General features: G+C 33.5%; 1 protein-coding gene across 6 annotated transcripts in view; it reads left to right on the top strand.

The window, feature by feature from the left end:
- LOC150092666 (protein saal1) overlaps positions 1-5485 on the top strand; it is a 226446-nt gene extending 220961 nt beyond the window's left edge. For all 6 annotated transcript variants that reach the window (XM_090414561.1, XM_090414560.1, XM_090414559.1 and 3 more), the window contains one exon: positions 3463-5485. In XM_090414561.1, the coding sequence (XP_090270687.1) occupies positions 3463-3480 (18 nt within the window). In that variant the 3' untranslated portion in view covers positions 3481-5485. The remainder of the gene's footprint in view (positions 1-3462) is intronic.
- The last annotated feature ends 17084 nt before the right edge of the window (positions 5486-22569 follow it).

Below are 22569 nucleotides of genomic sequence, written 5' to 3'. Positions count from 1 at the left end.
AAAAGATTTTTTAATTTACGTGAAGAAACGTATATTTTCATGGCAGAACATGAAAATACTGTCCTATAATTATCGGATAAAAAATGGATTATGTCTCTTGCATTTATGGTAGACATTACAACTACCATAATGAACTTAATTTGAACCTGCAGGGCCAAGGTAAATTACTAGCAGAACTGTTTTCTGACATAAAAGCTTTTGAAGGCAAACTATGTCTGTTGAAGAAATATATGATGAAAAAAATCTATATCATTATATATGTTGCAAATCTGCATCTACAGTTGGATGGCAAACACAAAAGGAAACTTTTGTTGGTATTACTGAAGATTTACTAATGGAATTTTCAATAAGATTTGTGGATTTTCATAAAAATAGCATCGAAATGTGATTCTTTTTGCACCTTTTTAATGTCGACATTGATGACATACCAAACCAACTATAGATGAAGGTTTTGGAATTACAACACAATGAGACATTAAAGAATGCATTTTCTTTAGAAAATATCCAAAAATTTTATCAATGCTTACAAACAAATTTGAAGGTTTAATCATTTTCGCAAAGAAGATGATAGTTGCATTTGGAAGCACATACATATACATATAAGCATTTCCTGCCATGAGTTTTAGAAAAAACAAAATTTCTTCTCGACTGACTGACTGAACATTTGCATGCCTCGATTCGAATTTTCAGCTTAGGTTATCAAGTGGATCTAGATAATTCGACTAAGAGAAAGCAGTCACAAAAGTCACATTAAGCAGAGAGACACACAAGTTATGATGCATAAACTATATTATTTTGTTTTTACGTGATAATAATTTTTCTTTGAGTTTCATTTTCATTGTTTCATATCTCGTACTTTAAATATTTCTATGTGTTTTAAGATTGATATAATAAAATTTGATAATTTAAGTATTTTTTCACCCCCTATTTTCTATTAATTAAACGCTTGCAGCCCGATTATTAAAAATAAAAGTTGAATGTGGCCCGCGAGTCTGAAAAGGTTGCTGACCTCTGATCTAGAGTATACAAAGAAACAAGCTACATTACAATCTACATGGTATTTTCACAAAATTTCACAAGCTTCTTTGAAATTTTGATCAACCATCCTAATCTTGACAATAATGGTGCCATAAAAATCCCAAGAATATGGATGGCACACATTCAGCCTACTTAAGTTCAAGTTTTCCAGCAAATCCTTATTTTAGGACTCTAAGCAATAATTTCAGTTCTTATTGGCCACCATCTATACTGTTTTGCTCTAATTTTTTGTAAGTAATTATGTGAGTGTGTTGTTCTCTGATCTCTTAATGATTTGTAACCAAATAGATACTAATAACAGGACTCTAGCTTTAATGTAGTAAGGTCCCCCCCCTCCACCGGAGGTCAGGCCAGTAGCTTTAATGGTTGACCAAATTACTGTGACTTTAGCATACCATGTAGATTGTAATTATAGCTTGTTTCTTTGTGTGTGTGTGTGTATATATATATATATATATATATATATATATATATATATATACACACACACACACACACACACATACATATACTAGGGGGGAGGGCCTGCCACTGGTCCTAAATTCAAGTAAAAGAAAGATAATGAAAATTGAAAGACACCTGGAAGATATACAGATAACACTTAATCAGGAAATCATAGAAACTTAATTGTTTTAATTACCTAGGAACAAACTTGACTTCAAATTTAAATGACATGGCAACAATTAAACAAGACTCTCTATATCATGGTCAATGATGAATAAACAATAAAATTTGGAAAGTCTGTGTTTTATTGTTGCTATGTCATTTCGTATAATTTTATTTTTATTTTAGAGATGTAAATTTCTACATCTCTAAAAATAAAATTATACGAAGGTATAATACTACCAACAGCTCTCTATGGGGCAGAAATTTGGACCTTAAAAAAAGAAGCAGAGCTCATTTAAAAATTTCATTTCAAAGAAAATTGAAATAGAATGCTAATGGAAAATAAATAAACTCATTGGACAGAGCACAAGTGCTGCAAGATTTGAATATCCCTAACTCAAATTCTTAACGCAGTTAAAAAGCATAACTCCATTGTTTTGGTCACATTGTTGGATGGAACTGGATAGACTTCCTCACTTGGTATTTGAGGGTGCTATGGTGTATACAAGACCCAGGAGAAGACCAAGATTCATATGGCATAAAGCCCTTAGAATTGCATTATACTTTCAAAGCTGTTGGCATATACTTACTTTGGACAGAGAATGGTGAAAGGCTCATATCCATGAGGGACTCAATCTGTCTTGAGGATAAAAGAGAAGAAGAAGATATTCTGAAGTACTTTTTAGTTTGCTTGCTTCTTTCTTTAAATCGATGATCATCCCAGTTACATTAGTGTTAGAGAGTAGCATTAGTATCAGGGCTGAATGATGGTTAGCATAGGAATATCAATAGTTGTGAAACAAAGGCTTGCATGTTATGTTATGCTTTGTTGATCACTAAATATACATATGCTACATTTCCATTTCTGCTTTTTCTCCTTCAATATTTTTTTAATGAATCACTTAGACCTATGCACTAAAAATTATAGTTGATATAATAATTAATGTTTATGTACTTTATAGCAGCTAGCTCCTTACATAGCTTGCAGCAAACTGTCATTTTCTATGATTAGCAATAGATAATCATCATACTTGTTCTAGTGTGCTCACCTTCTTCCATAGGTTCAGAAGGCTGTGGCAACTGCTATTAGTATTTTACAGATTTGAAGAGATATTGAAAGATTTTTTACTTGGTTAGACTATAAATTAAAGATGCCAAGAAATTATATTATTGGTTTAATCCTTTGTTCAAGTGTAAGGCAAACATAGTTTGCACGTGAAGTATCTTCATGACTGGGCTACTTGTACATAAAGGCTAATGACTTCACATCAGTTGCTTTAGTCCCTCATAATACAAAGCATACCTTTTGGATGTGTATAATGCTATGCATTGTGGGAAGGGTAGCCCAGTCGTGAAGATACTTCACCCACAAACTATGTTTGCTTACACTTGGATAAAGGATTAAACCAAGAATATAATATAGATTTTTTATAGAGATATTTTAACATACTGCATGCAGAATGCTGTGCAGTTATGAATCATTCTGTAGGATACAGAAGATACAGCTAAAATTAACACTTTAGCTGTATCTTCTATATTATAGAATATACAGCTAAATAATATACGATAATAATATATATAATATTATATACGATATATATAATAATCTTGTATATTATATATATCGTATAATACTAAACGACTAAAAGAAATTGCATTTCACTTCACTTCAGTTTGATCCCTGAAGATGAGTCAAAATAATTTAAAAGGAAGTATAATGGTTTGTTCCACTTTACATATAAGGAATAGTGTATCAAAATATATGTTGCACTTCTCTTTCAGTTATATTGAATGTAATATAACTTTTATTTCTCTTAGGTGCATAACATTAAGTAGTATACATATGGAAAGACTTGTTCAAAGTTTTCTACACAATGAAGGCAGTTTATATCCCAAGGAATAAATCAGAAATTGTTATTTGCATGTGATATTGATAAGCCAAAATATTACTTATATACCATGTACATATGTATATAAATACAGTATATAGATTTTCAAGCTTTAAAAAGTTAGATAGTATTCATTGTTTAAACTCATACAACATATTGGTGTGTATATTTAACACGTTCATTGCCAATCATGCGATATCTCACCAAATGGCCGATCACGCGTTATCACGTGGATGTCGCTAACTAAATAAAAAAATATAAAAAAAAATTTGGCCACCACACGAAATTCCAATTTTCAGCTTGGCAATGAACAATATCACGCGATGCGAGTTCTCGCCAAACGGCCGATCACGCGTTATCGTGTGGACGTCGCTAACTAAATAAAAAAAAATATAAAAAATTTGGCCACCACACGAAATTCAAATTTTCAGCTTGGCAATGAAAGTGTTAAACCATGGCTCAACAAATATGCTCATCCACTCACTTGTGGCAAGTAGATTTTCCCAGCTGATAAGTTCTTGTAGACTGGACAAAATAAGATATTTTTTTATTTAATAAAAAATATCTTTCTAAACAAAATATTGTTTTTTAACTTTAGAACACAGAAGATTATGCATAATATAAAGGGCCATTCTAGTAACAGATATTAAGTAACAAATTATCTTCCAAAAATCCAATGTTGTTTTTACTGTTCTTCCTATTCTTATTATTTATTGACTTCTCCTTCTTGGAATGGTTCTCACACAAATGAAGTGTTCTCTAAATACCGATTACCACCACTAATCACTTATGAGACTCCTATTGACTTATTAGGACAGATCATTAAAAAATGGGAATCTTGGTGAGTACATTTTTTTCTGTCAAATACGGCTTCTGCATAATGGGAGCCCTGGTTTAAACAGTCAAATTTGGAAGAGCGTGAGAAAGAGAGAATGAGACAATATGTTTGATTCTGAAGCTTTGGCTTTCAAGTAAGCCACCTCTCTGCATATGAGAAGCCTGAAAAGTATGCTATATTTAATATGTAGAGCAGGGGAAACTAAGAGTATTTAATCCTAGGCTCATCCACAGTACTAATATACTGTAGGCTCACAATCATTCATATGGGAAATTCACATTAAAAAAATTCTTATAAATGCAGACTGACAAACAATTTTAAGCAAATAATGAATGATTACCATATATCCCTGTAGTACTAGTTTACCAATGGATTTGCAGCCTTCCATGGATAAGATTTTTTTTTTTAAGTATACACTCTGTCAAAGTTTGTTATTTGTAAAATACTGCAAATGCACACTTGTTCCAGAATAATTTTACCTAGGAAAAAATATAAGAATATAATTTTACATTGAAAGAAAAATACATCATTGCCTTCTGTATGTTTCCTTTCCCTCTCTCTCTCTCTCTCTCAACAATAAATGATTGATTTTCAGATTATTATGTATAAATCGCATTATCATATATCTGTATATATTCAGATCAGTATGTCATATTAATGAAATGTTTTGTTTAATGTCTTGCTGTGAATCTGCTTAATAATAAAGCTTGAAATATAACTGATACTTTTGCTAGTGGTGCTAAATCATGAAAACTTACAAGTCTGTCTAATTGTTATCAGACCCCATTTATCCTCTTTTTTGTTATTAGTATAATGCATGTTGAAGTGACCTTTCCTACACAGTACCTCAAAATATAAGAAAATATCTGACAAAAGTTTTCTAGTCTTATTTATGCAGCAATTTTAAAGTTATGGAATTTTTGTGAAACAGTTTACTTAGGTTGTGTACTTAGATATTAAGTGGCTTATTTTTGAGCTATTAAGATACTAAGTACTGTTTACTGTTTTAAGAAAAAAGATATGCAATAACTTTTTAATGTATTAATGCACATTGTATAAACCTTTCCAACTTGTATAAAACCTGAAAACTGAATAAACGATGTTTATATTTTCATTAGAAACATGCATGTGATATACTTTTTTTTTTTCAAAGAAACATCTTTCATATGCAGAACATCATGAAATTACAAATAGATTATGTTAACTAGTTAATGAAGTAGCAGTTGCCAGTTAATGACTGCTGTTCTTTCCAGTTGTCTCCAGAAATTATATATGTAATTAATATTAAGATACTAAATTCAGACATGCAGAATAAGAAGTGATGGAGCACTGCTGCTAATGATTGCAGATTAATTGAATCTGGATAGAGTAGCATAGTGTTGCGTAGAGATTGGGAATGATAATAATAGCATGAGTAATACAGCCAATGTATTTCATACTACTGGAGATCTAGTGCTGTTTATTTAGCTGCTTCATAATCTGGATTGTATATTTTAATAGATTTTCTAATAAAACAATTAATATTTAGTTACTCTTATTAATTTATCAGAAAGAAAAAGTCAATAATATTACTTTTTTATTCATAGAAGCTAAAATAGACTGTAATCATCATATAGTCTATGCAGCCAGTTTGTGAATAATATACACTGCTTGCAGCATATTAGAACAAGAACACAATTTGAGATTCTGCTGATTAGTCTTAAATAATAATAATCCATGATACTTGCATGCACTTAAGACCTAACTGGTTTTTGAAACCATAATTTTAGGATAAGGTGGTTAGTCTTATGCTTAAATATATATATTCTTGTGTGTAAATTGTGTGTTCTCTATCTTGGATTCATTGTGGGATTAAAACTTGAGTTTCCAGGAGGAAAAACCCTTCCTCCTCTATATGAGAATGGCTAATTCATCTTCAGTTGAAAAGCTCTGATAAAGGTTCTTAACATCTTAGATGGATTCAAATCTGAGATCTTTCCAGCCTGATCACAGAGGTTCTGTACCTCATTTCTGTATTTCATTGAAACTGAACTACAGAGGCTTTGTGATTAGTCCTACAATTACTATATATTTGATAAATAAATTAATTAAATTTAGATAATATCACTGGGATAGCTATTTTTAAAACTTATAATGGAAAAAAGCACAATGGAGTCTAATATAGGAGCTCTGCCACTATCCGTCCATCTGTTCATTGGCATCAAACAGATGCCATATGGTCATCACTCATATGTTCAGTGATGTGCCACACAAGTTCTTGCCTTGTGGTCCTGTTGTATGCTTTTCTAGAGGCTTTAACTCTCTGAAGATCAGTCACTCCAGACACACCATCTATCCATCTCATTGGCGGTCTACTCCTTTCTCTTTTTCCAGGAACTTTACCTTCTATTACTCTGAAAAGACTTTCCATCTTTTCAATGTGTCCAAATTATTTGAACTTTCTTCTGTCAATATCTTTAAGGAACCTTAAAGTTCTACTGATCCTTTCTAGCATCCATCCATTTGTCTGCCTTTCAGCATATGATATCCTCAATAGCCTTCTGTAACACTGTGTTATATTTTGTGTTCATCGTGTGTCGTCGAGTCTGCGCCATTGTTACATTTCTTTTATCTTTATCCCTTTATATTATTCTTTGCGTGATTTACTTTCTAATATATACTTTGGCTTCTGTCTACTATCCTTAATTTCATGTATCCCTAAGTCTTCTATCTTACTTGAATATGTGATCTTATCGCTTATCTCAGATTTCTCAAATTTTGGGCCCCCAGAATTACCTGTTCCCTGATCACTATAAGCTATCCTTACTCACTCAGGCAAATTTATTTACTGTGCCAGCCTGGGCGTTAAGGGTAGAGTTAAACTCAGCCTAAGGATAGTTATAGGGTATCAGGTGCTACTAATATCATTTACTATAATTCAGAAGCCTTAGGTTTTCTAGTTTATTTGCAGTCGTGCTCCTTTTCACTCTTAATTGGGATATCCCAGCGCACATATATGATCACAGGTTTGGAATTTTATGAAGGGTTAGTCAGCATGGTCAGAAATACAGGCATGAAAGGTATCAAACAATTTTAATGAATTTATTATTTAATATAATACAGGAACAAAACAATTATTAATACTAAGTTAAACTCTTATTTTCCTCTTACTCTCTCATTCTTAAAATAAACATTGATTTCTAAATCTTTACAAATTCAATTTTTTCAACTTATTTGACATTTTAGTTTACAACTCATTAAGCCAGCTAAGCATTTAGCACATTAATATTTTTCCCTGGAGTGAATCACGACAAAATATCTAATAAACTAATAGTTCTTAAAATTCAGTCCAAAAGTATAGAGTTAATCACATAAATTTCAATTCTTCATACTTCCTTTTATCACATATTTGAAATACACTCTTTTCCGTGCTGTTAGTCAGTTTCTCTAAAAGGGGCTAGAACATATGAAAGTACTTATCTACACTGTTTCAGTTTCTCTCCGTCCTTCCTTCTTTGTGAAGATTCTGGCTATCTTGATTCTACTGCCATGAGGGATTCACGTGCTCTTCCTGAATCGGGCGCTGTTTCTTTGCTATGGATTTACGTCAATGCTTCTTCTCATTGATGGCCTACGTTCGATCTTGCTGTGCTCTGTGGCGGTGCCATGCTGGAACTTCTCGAAGGTCAGCTCTTAAAATTAAGAACTGAACCACGATGAACACTTGTAGCACACGGTGAGAATACAGGAACAAACAAAACGGGGGGGGGTCTCTCTCCGTGTTGCAGGTTTTATTCGCTCCCCAAGAGCGCCACCTTTCCGAGTTTGATTTCTCCTATCGTCCTGCCGATTGGTCCCCGACTGGGTGACCTCACTGATCTTCATACGGGGCTTTCTAATTCCAGGAACGTATGCATCATGAAATTTTCTCAGATGTAACACCCACGGGTGCTTACGCTGCTCTTGTAGCATTTTGGCAACCTTTGCCCCATCCTGCCGAATTATTGGCATTCTTTTACTTGTGGAATATTACTGAAAATTTCTCTTATAACTGCCCCTTTTTGTTGACTTACATTTACATTTGATATATAAATACATTAACTTCATTTTAAACAGTTCTAAATTTAATTTGCAAGATGTTATTTCCTATAAAAACATGGTCACACTGTGCTAAATGATAAGTATGCTTATTTAATTTATGTTTACTGTTAGACTCTGGAAGGGTAACCTCATTTAGAGTGAGGTAGCCCGTTTCAGATCTAACAACTGCATCTCGAAAGCAGGTATCCTTTTCCTATTAGACTTGGTATCACTATATATCACTATAACAGGGGCCCCCAAATGGCCTGTTTTGATTTTGAAAAATTTAATGATTAGTAATAATATATAGAAGCTTTCATTAACAACTATTTGTAATTAACTATAATAAATCACATTTGTTTCTTCCTTTTGTGGTTTTTGTTCCTGGCTTGGATAACTACTTTGTCACAGTGTTTTGATAAATGGGTAGTGGATACTTGAATAAGAACAGTGTGAGCATGTTGATAGAATTGTGGATTAGCAACAGCACTATTAGAATTATGACTTGACAATCATAACTAACATTTAATAATAATCTGACATTTTGTTACCTATTATTTTATTACAAATCTCCAGGAAGTTAGGAATTCATTGATGGAGGCCACATAATACTCATGCCACCTGTCATACCTTCTCTTGAATTCCAGTCATGCACCATTAAGAGAAAAATCTAGCTCTTCCCCCCCCCCCCCCATCCTTTCTTGACTGCATTCATTCTCAACTTCCATAGATGCCCTCTTGTGTGTTCTCCCCACACTTCATAAAATTAAAAATTTCATTTACTTGTATCCTGCATGACCCTTTTTGAAGTATATGTCTCTACCATATTGCCCCCTTTTCTTTTCTTTCTACCATCTACAGTCCACAAATTCATAATCTAAATTCCACAGTCCTTATATTATTTTTAACACTCTCTCCTTTTGTATTCTCCACACTGTATCTGCATTAATTTGGTAACAAGGAGACCAGATCTGGCACAGTAGTCCAGATGAGATCATATCAAAACCTTGTAAAGAGACAAAATGAATTCCTTATATGTTCATTTTGGCATTGCAAATTATTCTCTGAGTTGAGTTTGCATTCTTTACTGTATGTCCCCTGAACGTCAATTTCCTGTCTACTAAAACTCCAAGATCCCTAGTGTGTTCCCTAGACAGTGGCATAATCCTGCCAATACAAAATGTCATTGGATATCTCATTACACCAAAGTGCATAACTTTACATTTACTAACATTAAACTGACAGCCATTTTTTCATGCCCCCAGTTCCAGCTCATTCAGATCATTTTGCAAGTTGCACATGTCAGTCATATTCTTGATTACCCTACCTATCTTTGCATCATCGGCAAATAGCTGTATATCTCCTGTCAACTTCTTCCCAATGTCACAAATATAAAGATTGAAAAGAAGAAAGACATGCATCTGCTGTATATCACTTTTTTGATGTCTTTTTACTAAATAGCTTAAGGAAATTACACCATATACTAGGATATACATTAAAATAAATTTTAATACACTTCCAATATTTCTGCAATGTCACATTGCCATTTTCACAGGAACTTAAAAACAAGACACTTGCACGCAAGCAAAACAAACAGTAAATGAGGACAAAGCAGGAAGCTATTCTTTCTCCTAAAAGTCATGATGGTGCCCCCTAGCAGGCAATGTTGGTATTCTTGGGCGATTGGGCTGTAGGTCTTCTGATGTAGGTTTCCCAAATTTAGGGCAGTCTCATGCAACCAAATTTGTTGAGGTTTGGATTGTTTCTTAGGGCTGAGGCTGATTCCATGAAAAGCCTTTCGTATTTGAATTTACTATTCACGGTGTATTATCATGGCGGGTATCCAGCGCATTGTCTGCAAGACCAGAATGTTGCTGTATTGGTGAAACCGGATGTAGTCCTTGTGTTCTGAAATTCTGATATTAGCTATCCTGCATGTTTGGCCAAAGGAGGACAGCTCCAAGGGACCTGGTATACCGCAGGTAGGTCTAGGGAGGGAGGTTGGTCTTTAGTAGAACGGATAAGGGATGCCAATTTTTTATATGATCTGTAACAAGACGTTAAGTCATGGTTTTTTAGGATTTTTGTAATTTTTTCCGAGGTGCCTCAGATATAGGGTATGGTGATGGATTTAGAGTAATCCTTGTTGTGGGGGGGGGGGGGGTCCACGCCAACCAAGCTTTACTTAAGGAACAAATTGCTACGACTCTCCGTTAACTGAATGATGCTAACTTACTAGACTCGCAAACATATGTAGAGGAGAAAATTGATAATATAGCCATTACTAGTTTTTTTTAAACAACAAAAGGTTTTAGGAATGGCATTCCAAGTGTTCTCAATATTTCCTCTTCTGCATTCTTTTTAATTGTCCCCAATAATCGATCATTTTCCATTATTTCCAAGTCATTTCTCAAATCGACAAACTTTTGTTTCCATATAGAACTAGATTGAAAATCGATTAGTTGCATTTCTATATCTTCCAAATTCAGCCACTCGAAAATCTCCAAATTGAGTTTATCTGTTGATGTTGTGTGCGGATGCAAAATAAATTTTGATGTCTCTGCAAATTGCCTGAACTGCGTGAATCTTGAAGAAAATTCGTTGATTATTGACTGAATAACTGTAGCAAACTCTTTTGTCAATTTAACTTGATCTGCTTTTTCATGAGATTCTAGATCTGCAAAGACATTTTTTGTATTTGGAAAATATCAGAAGGTATTGGAAATGACGATTAAAAATTGGTAATTTAGCTTCGAATGCTTTGATTAAATCAAACATGACAATAATTATCTTAACACCTTGCAGTGTAACATTTAATTCATTTAAATGTAACCACAAATCAGTAAAAAACATTAATTTCGAAACCCATTTGACGTTCATTAATTGATTGTATTTTTCAATTATTTTCTCATTATACAAAAAAAATCCGACTTCATTTAAACACTCAACAAATCTTTGAAGAACTTTTCCACGACTTAACCATTGGACGTTGTCCATAAGTAAACCATTGTACACCGAGTTTACCTCACTTAATAATTCTATAAATTTTCGTTTATTTAAAGTGCGTGCCGATATAAAATTGACCAATTTTGTTACAATGCGCATAATATCTTCCAGTGGCTTGAAACTAGTCTTTGTGCATAAAACCTGCTGATGTATAATACAATGAAAACCCAAAACCGAATGTCCAATATGTTTGGTAAATAAATTGACAAACCCATTTTCCTCTCCAGTCATACTGCAAACACCATCAGTAGTTACTGATACAATTTTGGAGGGATCTATATCTCTTTCAGCAAGTGCATTTACAACTGCATTGAAAATATCTATTCCTTTTGTTGTTGTTGCTAATGATGTTAAACTTATCAATTCTTCTTTGATGTTATTCCCAAACAATAACGAATAAAAATTGCTAAACGAACTGATCCAGTTATGTCAGTACTCTCAAGACAAAGAGAAATTAAACCAGAAGATTTTATATCTGTTTTTTGCCGATGAGTTATATTTTTAGCCATTTCTATGATTCTGTCTTTCACTGTGTTTCTAGCCAAAGGCATATCTTTTATTCTTTGAATAATTTTTTCCTTGTTTTCAAAATCTTCAAAGAGAACTGGTGCGCATTTTAACCATGCTTCTTTTATATATTCCCTATCACTAAAAGGTTCCCATGTTTAGCAATTACATTTGATGCAAAAAAACTAGCAGCAGTTATATTTGAACGACTGCCGATAAATTTCTTTAAGGTTGTTGACTGGATATTCCTATTTTTAATTGCCCGAGCAATAAATTCTTTCTGTTTATGTGACAAACCATAAATTGCTCCTTTTCTCAAGGAGCGATTTATGGTTTGTCCATTTTACTGACGACGTTCTGCACACAATGTCCCGGAACATAAAACGCATATTGCTTTATTGTCTTTATTAATCATGCCATACTCTTCAGTCCACCAGCTTTAGAACTCTCTGCTGCTTGCCTGTGATAATTTTCGTTTTTTATTTTCGCCAGCCATGTTTGGTAGAACTAACAAAATAATTCACAACTAAAATCAAATGCATTTTTTATAATTTCAAAAAAAATCAACATTTTATTATATGCCTAAATTAAATTATCTTTATAATTCCCATTTACAGAAGCAAAAACAAAACAGTGCACATACACAACAATAATGCACTTGCCACTGCTTATGTCTGCCAACTGGTGGATGCGTGGTGCAAAATGCATAATGAACACACATGTGATTAGAAAAGGGAAAAGTCGGAATCCTAAGGATCAGTCGTTCTCAATTCTTTTTCTATAGACTGTATTTTTATTTATTCTTACTGTATTAGAGGGCTCAGTCCCAACAAACTTACTCGTAAATACCGTTCCCATTTTTTTAAAGTTCATACATTAAACTAAGATAAGTATTAATATTATATAAATTAATTTAGTTAATTAAATTAAGTGGATATTAAATCCAACATTATTTCAAAGCCAACTACAGTAACTATAGAATTTTCGTGGGAAATTTGGCGTGGCGAGTGTATTCCCGTAAGATCTCTGGTCAAATTTCACAAGAAACGTCGATAGTTTCTGTAATCGGCTTTGAAATAATGTTGGATTTAATATCCACTTAATGGCTATTTATTTTAGTAAATAAGTATTAATAATTAATACTTATTTACTAAATAAGTATTAATTGTTAATACGGTGTAGCATGTCGACAAATATAAAAGTACGCATTTAAATTAGTTATCAATCACGAACTAATGCTACAATATTGTAGTTTCCTCAAGCCAACATCATTAAATTAACTTCTGGTAAGTTTCATTGACATATCCCATTCTGATCATCAAAAATTTATATTATTCAGTATTAAAATTGATTATTGCATTATGACATTGATTTTAATGATGTTGGTTTGAAAAAAAAAAAAAAATGGTAGTGAGAAAAATATTTATGCATTGTAACTCACCATAGAAGTCAGCAGAGCAGGGGAAGCAGCAGAAGAATGTCGACTTGTCTGCGAACACTTACCATCAAATATAACTTGCTTTCGCGTATAACTGGCACCCCTGATTTCACTTTACGAAAAAAGACATTAAAAGGTTTTGCATATATACCTCCCACACATAAAACAACATGCCCTCCCCAACAGCCATTATATACTGTAGATGCAAGGGGAAAAAAAAAAGTTTTATTGTATTCCTGAATAAAGTACAGAGGCTTTTGCAGTCTGTGTAATATATTTCTCAACAAATAGTGCAATTAGAGACAGCTGGAATAAAAATGGCACCTAACTAATGAATCACATGTATCCTTCTCACAGAAAATACGCTGTATAGGCAAGCAAAACCATACGTTGCACCGGAAACACAGTGTCTAACTAAAACTATTGTCCAATTTTTCAATTACATGAAATAAGTGTTTGTTTGATTGCATTTGAAATTCTCGATGTCGTGACAGACCACAGAGGCTAACTTCAAATAAAATTCTACCACGAATTGAAACATGCCATATAATGCTTGTGTGAGTTCCGCTGCTAGCTCAAACGCAAACAAGGCAATAAAAAACAATCATGGGTTGAAACTTTGTGTGTGTTGAGCCCAGTAATTAGAAATTCTGTCGGAACGATAAACGACACCTTGTCGTGAATGTCTTCAAACTAAGAAATATATAGTGAATGTTGTTATGACAGTTGCAGATGTTATGGAATTCGGTTGAAGAGAATTAGCATTTCAACTCAAATATTGTCGGTTCCATTTGTCTTTGGTCGCATGATCTTTTGTTAATACCGCACCAATCAAATTCATGTCTTCATAGCTGCTCTCTCCGGTAAAACAAAATTTAACTTGTATGTATTGTAACAAAAAAAAGGCTGAATAATTTATAAGCGTATAAAAGGATATCACCTGTAAATCGTTGATGTGCCAGCAAAATTCTTGGGCATGCCACCTCTGGCACGTGTGCCATAGGTTCACCACCACTGGACTAGAGCAATGGACCGGAAATCCAAAGACACTGGCCGCCTGCAAAATATTTTCGAGTTTTCATTTTCAAGTGTTAAATAAAAGTTATTATTTCTATTATTTATTTTATAAATCAATGTCAATACTTCAGAGGAAATAAATTATTAAAAAGTTAAAATTGTTTAATTAAGATTGACTAATAGAACCCATAAATATAAACACATAAAAGTCAAAGAAAAATCACAAATTTTATTTTTTACAAAATAAACATAATATGTACTATACATATAGTGACATGATCAAAACATATGTTTTCAATAAAGACAGACACTGAAAAAAATAAAGACACAGACAAGATAAATACTACTGATAAATCCAGAAAAAATATAAAATACAGGTTAAGACCAAAATATTTTTTAAAAATTAAGAAAGAAATACCTTAAAAAAGTTATTTCTGTATCAAAGAAGGGGAACCATCTTTATATCTAGTCAGATGCACAAAACTTTTCGCGTAGCATATAGATTTTATAATTTTCATTTACCGATATTCACACAATTATTATTTATTTATATAAATAGTCTGCTCTGTTTTGTTTCATGTGAGCAAATTTTTCGATTACTTTATGATTAAATTTGAATTTCTTGTAAATAATTCTTATGAATAGATAGTACGGCTAGAGCATTCAACCGATCTTGGCCTGTCGAATTTCTTAAAATTGTTTGAATACGTTTTAGAGTGCTAAAACAACGTTCGCATCAGCTGTGGAGACAGGTGTCACTAAAACAATTTCAATTAATTTTGACGCTTCGGAAAAGGTATCGACCAATTTATTGTCTTGTATAAATCGTGATAAGGCATCGATGTTGGGTATATCACTAAAAATAGTATTTTCATACATAACAGTTAATTCTGATATCAACTTGTCTTCACTTAGCATTGGATAATTTCTTTAAATGTTTATTATGTGTTCCCTAGGAAAATGTTGTCTATTGAAATTTTTAGGGTCTACAATGAAAAATGATTTAAATATTTCAAAGCTGCTGAATCTGTCACTAATTTCACTAATTATTTTGTCGCAGGCTTCTTTAGCATCTTCTATCAGTAATTCATCTGTCATGTTGTGTCTTTTAATTCTTTTTTTAGGTATTTCCTCACGATCGGCTGGAACTGACGTAGGAATAAAATCAGCGATGCAATTCCGTACGAGATTAATGGATGATTCAAATTTATTCAGTGCTTCTTTGATAGTGATATTGTCCATTTTATTAGATAAAAATTATCTAATTAAAAGTAGATAAAAAGAAGTCGAACTCAAAATCTTGCAACGATTTTTTGAATTCAACTGATTCCCACATGCTTTTGTCATCCCATCCTTCCTCGTTTATGATTTTGTTAAAACATTCCAGAAGCTCTATTTTATTTTCTTTTATACAATTCACTATCTTGGAACAAAAATTCCATCGTGTTGTTTCACAAACTCTTGGTACCTGTGTTTGACTAATTTCCGAAACAAGTCATTTCGTTTTGGAGAGGATGTGAGAACACGCCAAATCCACTTAAAATAGAAAAAAATGTTCTTATTTGCTTATTTGATTAACAAACTTTTTTTTTAATTAAATTCAGCTGATGTGCATAGCAGTGAACATAATGGGCATTAGGGTAAACTTCTTTCATTAGTGATCCCTCATTACTGCACCATCATAGGCCTGTGCGATCAATTTTTTGTTGAGACTAAAAGATTTCTGTTCTTCTTTTAACACATTTGTAAGTCCTGTAGCATTCCTATCAAGAACATCAATAAATGCTAGAAACCTTTCAACTGGTTGAGAATCTTTTATGTAATGCAAAATAATTATGAACTGCGAACGACGATACATCGGTTGTCTCGGGCGCTTGCAAGGAAACAAAACTCGCTTTATCAATTTCACTTTTAATTTCTTCTATGTGCACTTTATACATGAAGTCTAAAATGTCATTTTGGTTGGTTTTTGAAGTATTTTCTGAATTTTCAAGATGATTGTTTAAAACACTGTCTAATATGGTAGTGTATGAAACCATATCTAAAAACACTCCTCGATTGTTCGAATCGATGGTTTCATCATGTCCTCTTAACGGCAGTTCGTGTACACTACAAAATTTTATGCAGTCTATGATCTTCGATAAAGTATGTCTATTTTTGTCAACTAATTCATTTTTCTTTATATTAAGACGATATCTAGTATCAATGGAAGATAAGATGTTCATTTTACCAAACATTTGAAATTGCACCGCATTGTTTATACGAATTTTACTGGATTCGTGTTTTTGTATTCGCTCAGAAAGATGTTTTAGGTCTTTACAGCCATTGAGTGTCCACAAGCTCTCGCCACCAAACAAAACACAATAAAAACAGAACAAAGATTTTTTTTTCATCACTCACACTAAGCCATGATTTCTTGTCAAACCAGCTTACATAAAATGTTCTTGTTTGTTTACCATCTTGTTGAGATACGCACATCTCAGGGTTGGTATGCACCAAGTCTTTTGATTTCCAATTTTTCTTCTAGACTTAATAACGAGAAACGTTTTTCCAATAAACTATAGATTTTGTTCATAGTTAAAATGTATTGTTTATGGACGTAATAAAAATTTAAACTTTAAAATAAATTATAACAAAAAACGACAACAATAAATAAACACACTAAAAACAATAAAACATATCGACAATGAAAGAATCGCCGCTATTTACATACAAATGCAGTGATTGGGCCAGACTAAATGGGCCCCATACTAAGCGTTGTGCCCGGTAACAAACATGATTGCTAGTGCACGTTCTTCACAATCAAAGAATCGCATGCTATGTACGTACGTGCCAACACAGTGACTGGGCCAGACTAAACTGGTCCCAAGATAAGCATTGCGCCCAGTAACACACGGTTGCTAGTGCACATTCTTCACAATCAAAGGATCGTGCGCTATGTACGTATGTGCCAACACAGTGACTGGGCCAGACTAAACTGGCCCCAAGATAAGTGTTGCACCCAGTGAACAAACACGATCGCTAGTGAACATGCCTCATATATGCCCTGTGTTCTACACGTATAAAATAGGGCCAGCCTATTTTATACGTGTAGAACACACTAAAAACAATAAAACATATCACCAACAAGAATAAATAATAAGACAATGAAAGAATCGCCGCTATTTACATACAAATGCAGTGATTGGACCAGACTAAATGGGCCCCAAACTAAGCGTTGTGCCCGGTAACAAACAAGATTGCTAGTGCATGTTCTTCACAAAGAATCGTGTGCTATGTACGTACGTGCCAACACAGTGACTGGGCCAGACTAAACTGGCCCCAAGATAAGCATTGTGCCCGGTAATAAACACGATTGCTGGTGCACGTTCTTCATAATCAAAGAATCGTGCGCTATGTACGTATGTGCCAACACAGTGACTGGGCCAGACTAAACTGGCCCCAATATAAGTGTTGCACCCGGTGAACAAACACTATCGCTAGTGCACAGCCTCATATATGCCCTGTGTTCTACACACATAAAATAGGGCCAGCCGTGGCTGACCCCAGAGACCGTACTAAGTCGCATTATACAATATTGTCACAAAATACTACAGTAATTTTTTTTATTAAACAATAAAATGTGTGGGAAATAGATCAAAAAAAATAATAATTACAAGAAACATTTTTTAAAACTACAATTATTGGGCTAGTTATACAAATATAGGTGGGGCCCGGCCCCTATAGACGAGCTTCGCCTGCCAATATCAAATACATTCAAGTACTGGTCATCCCTTTTATATTTATTATTATTATACTGTAGGTATCTCTATGGATTCAGAAGACTCATTGAGAGAGAGCCTATTTATTGACACACTAGCCATTATTCACACAATAGCTATCATACCTTTCCTTTAAACTCATTCACAGACAAAGCACTCTCAACCGCCTCTGCCAATGCATTCCAACCTCCATCCATTTTTCATTCACCCTTACTCTACACATCTAAAAACTCACAACAATTCTTTCTACTCAGCCTATGCATCGAATCATATGCCATCATAGCCCTTCTTCTTAATCCCATGCTGCCATATCTAGATAATATTCTATTTTGACTTTCTCATGCTTCATTCTCACTTCTTCCAGCATTGGCATTTTCTGGAATCCATGTGTGTGTGTGTGTGTGTGTGTGTGTGTATTACAGCTGGCAAGGAAGGAGTATATTATGGCATTAATTATGACTCCTGTTTAAAATAAAAGGTACATCAGACTCAGTAACTTATGTAATATCTACATCTAAGTACTTGTTATACAGTTAATAGGCTAATGATGTGAGAGCATTCCCCTTTTGTTACTTTAAAGTTCAAGATTGTCACTGTTTCCCATCTTTTATTATATAATTTTAAAATTTGGAATTAAAGAGAAGACTTACTGAGCAGGAGCTAAGCAAACTAGTCAGTTTTCGATCAGTTGTTGATGTAGAGGAATGAGAACAAATGCAGAGTATTTTGGTAAGAGAAAGAGAGGAGTGGGAAGAAGGCAAGTAGAAATAGGGATAATTGATAAAGGAAGAACAAAAAGTGGACTCAAAAAGCAGCAACATAACAATGGGGAATTTGAAATACGAAAATATCTGAATCTGTAAATATTGAAAGAAATTGTGCAAAAGGAAATAGGATGGTAGTCTAAAGATAAAACATAAAATAAAGAAGCTTCGTATTTTTATAGTGAAGTTGCGACATCATTTTGAACTTGAGAGAACTGTACAAGTTATACAGGCCAGTGTATTACAAGCTGTGGCATATTTTTCAGCATGAAAAGCATGCTAATTTGAGGTTCAGCTAGATCTTATTGATTTCCATATTTGCCATTTGGGAAAAGGGATGGGGGAGGTAGCTTGCTTTAGGGAAGTGGTTAGTTTATCATTTCTGCTGGCTGTAATCAGATTTTGTTTCATTTGGTTTTCTTTTGTTGGAGTCTAGGTTTGAGACAGGGTGTAATATTAACATAAAATGATGGTAATTTTAATATTAAATTCCACTTGGTTTAATGCTTGATTTTCAGAAATAATTTAGATTAAGTTGCCAATTTTTTAATAGTCCAAAAAATCTAAAAATTCTAGTCCTAAACTTTTAGATTTCATTTATGATAATCTGAAATTTGTAATTCAAATCCATAGTTATTTGTAGATTGGTATTTCATATAGAAAACAAGAAGTATGAATTCATTGTTACAGTTGCAAATAAACTAACACTTTTATTGCTGGTTTGCTGTGAGTTGTCAGCATGGCCACCTTCAACCAACAGGCTACAGGTTTAAATCTCTCCATAAGCATGAAATGCTTATGATTCGAGTTTTTGTTTATGATCTTTAGATTAGAGACAAATTTCATCATCTGGTGTGAGACCACTTCCTTGCTTAGCAGAGATCTAAAGTGGCTTGGGAAAAAAGTTTGATCTCTGGAGCAGAAGTATCAAAAAACAAAAAAAAACTAGCCCACCCACATTACTAATGCACTATAAGTTTATATTTCATGGTTTTGAGTCACATACAAACAAATAATAAGTATTCTGTAGTTAATGCATTCCAGTTTTGATTTTTTTTGATTTGTGGAATAAAATAGCCTCTTGGCTCTTTATTGTAGTATATTAAATATTTATTCTTGTTGAGGTTAGATTGATGTATTAGGCTTCATCTGCTTCTATAAGTCATCTTTCAACCCCACATAAAATATTGCTACATCAGTGCCATGTGTGGTATTGATGCAGTTGTTGATCGATTTGGTTGTTGCTGTAACGGGCTAATAATCCTGATGTTTTCTTGGGTTGATGAGCCATTAGGGAAGGATGAAAGCACTGTGCTTTCATAAAAGTAACTATTACTTGTAAGTTATAATCCCATGAGTGTAATTCATAAGAAACCTGTGTACTCCTAAAGTTGCTCATAATTTAATTTTTAAAAAATTGCACTTTTCTCCTTGCATATATTGCTTCTGAAAAATAAACAAATTACCAGCTGTAGCCCATCATTTAGATCAATTACTGCTCAACATACTATTTGGGAAAAGATTTATTGGCAACTCTCAAAATTTTAATCAGTGTAATCCCCCTCATTATCAAAAACAATTTAAGACTTCATCTGTAAAACAAAGAAAAAAATTATACTCTGAGCTGAGGATATTTTAGTTTTGATTGACATATCTTCCCTCATAAATGCCTATCAATGAAACCAAAACCAATTTCTTATTAAAGGTGAAATCCCCCCCCCCCCAAAAAAAAAACTTCACTTGCTGTGTACCTGCCTTATAAATGGGTTATTTTTCCAGGCAAGGCAATTTTTAACTTCACAAAGAAAGTACAGTGACTGACAGGCTCTTCTCCCCCAGCCAAGTTCTGTACAGAAGACTGAATCCAAAGCTTTAAAGTCTTCCCTTCACAAATTTCACATAGCTACAAAAGTATCAATGCATTTTCATTAGCCACCTTGAAAATGAAAATAAACAACACCATTTCTGTATAGCCACTTTTCCATCAGTCCATTTCTCCATTTTCAGCATGTAGAAAACTTATCCACACAAGATGCACCTGCTGCATACATGTTGCATCCTGTACATGCAATTTAGCCTAGTGTGTTCCAATAAACTGCACTGCATCTAAATACAGGATGATCAAAATTAAAGTATCGCTTTAGAATAGAATTATCAAATATCAAAATCTAGACAAAACCCTAATAGAAAGAAATATCAAATTAGCAGTAATGACAGAGACAAAGTAAAAGCAAAACGATTCAGATGAAACAGATAATTACATCTATATATATATATATATATATATATATATATATCTAGTGGAGTCAAAAAGGAAGAAGGAGCAAAAGCAGGAGTAATGATTTTTATTCATAAATCAATTTAAAAAAATATCACACGTTACAAATACTGGAATGAGAAAATTCTAGAATTAAGAATACAAACAAGCAATGGCTTCCTGACTGTTGTTGGTGTCTATGTCCCAGAAGAAGGAACAGAGGAAGATAGCAATGCCTTTTATTCAGATTTACAAAAGATAAAATAAACACAAATGATTATCTATTAATAATGGAGATTTTAATGCCAGAGTAGGGAACATTCCACAAATAATGAAACAACGTGTAATAAAAATGGATACAGACTTAGGGATTTTTCTGCATATAATAACTTAAAAATTACTTACAGTTGCATATATATCTACAATCTTCAAGCACAAAGATTGCCATCATAAATTTGCTTGGGAAACAAGAAACCTAAAAAGTATAATAGCTAAGAGGAAAATGGCTAATATACTACTAGGTAGCTGGTTATTTAGAAGTGCAGAACAGAATCTGATTATCTCTTACAAGGAAAATTAGATGCACTTTTGGATGATAAAAAGTATCAACTACCTTTATTATTATTATTCAGGCCTCCATGGAGTCAAAAGACTTATCGTGAGAGGTCCTTCCTAGGAAACATGGTCTAGGAAACGCGGGGGGGGGGGGGGGGTCCTAACAGATATTCCTTCACAATTTCCCAAGCACTAATGATATCCCAACCTTCCAATTCCTCCCTCCCATGAAACTTCCCCAATTTGATTTCTGAGACTATTATAATCACCTGCCTTATAATTCCACATGCGTTCCCGTCTCTTTGATACTCCTGCATGTCTATTCATCTTCCAAGTCAAAACCACATAGTCACACTCTCCAACTGGTGGGAGAGATGTCATCTTAGTTATTATCAACTCTTCTGATGCTATGACCAAATCCAAAACTCTTGAACCTCTTGTTCCCTCTATTACATGTTGCCTAAGACATTTATCCCTTATGAATTCTAGAAATTCCATTTTCTTATTGCTACATGTATCTTCCTCTCTCCCAATTTATACTGCTGTAGTTAAAATCTCCCATAGCAGTCATTCTTCTTGTATTTGCCAAGCTCAACTGTCTAAACTATCTCTTGGTCCCCACCCCTCTGTGCTCCTTGGTTTGTAGCAATACCCCACTAAATATCCTGTCTTGCCCACCTCTACCTCACACTATATGCTTTCAAATCCATTAGTGTCACTGCCTTCCAACGCCTTCACTCTTTGAAGACATAAGTCATCACTTATCATAAGCAGTATAAGCTTTATTCGCAAAGAATAAATGGAAAATTAGAGCAAATAAAAGAGAATGATGAT

This window comes from Typopeltis vanoorti, chromosome 25 (genome assembly GCF_054136105.1).
Source record: "Typopeltis vanoorti isolate ZY-2024b chromosome 25, IOZ_Tvanoo_1.0, whole genome shotgun sequence".
Classification (NCBI taxonomy): domain Eukaryota; kingdom Metazoa; phylum Arthropoda; class Arachnida; order Uropygi; family Thelyphonidae; genus Typopeltis; species Typopeltis vanoorti.
This window is presented reverse-complemented; position numbering and strand designations above follow the sequence as displayed.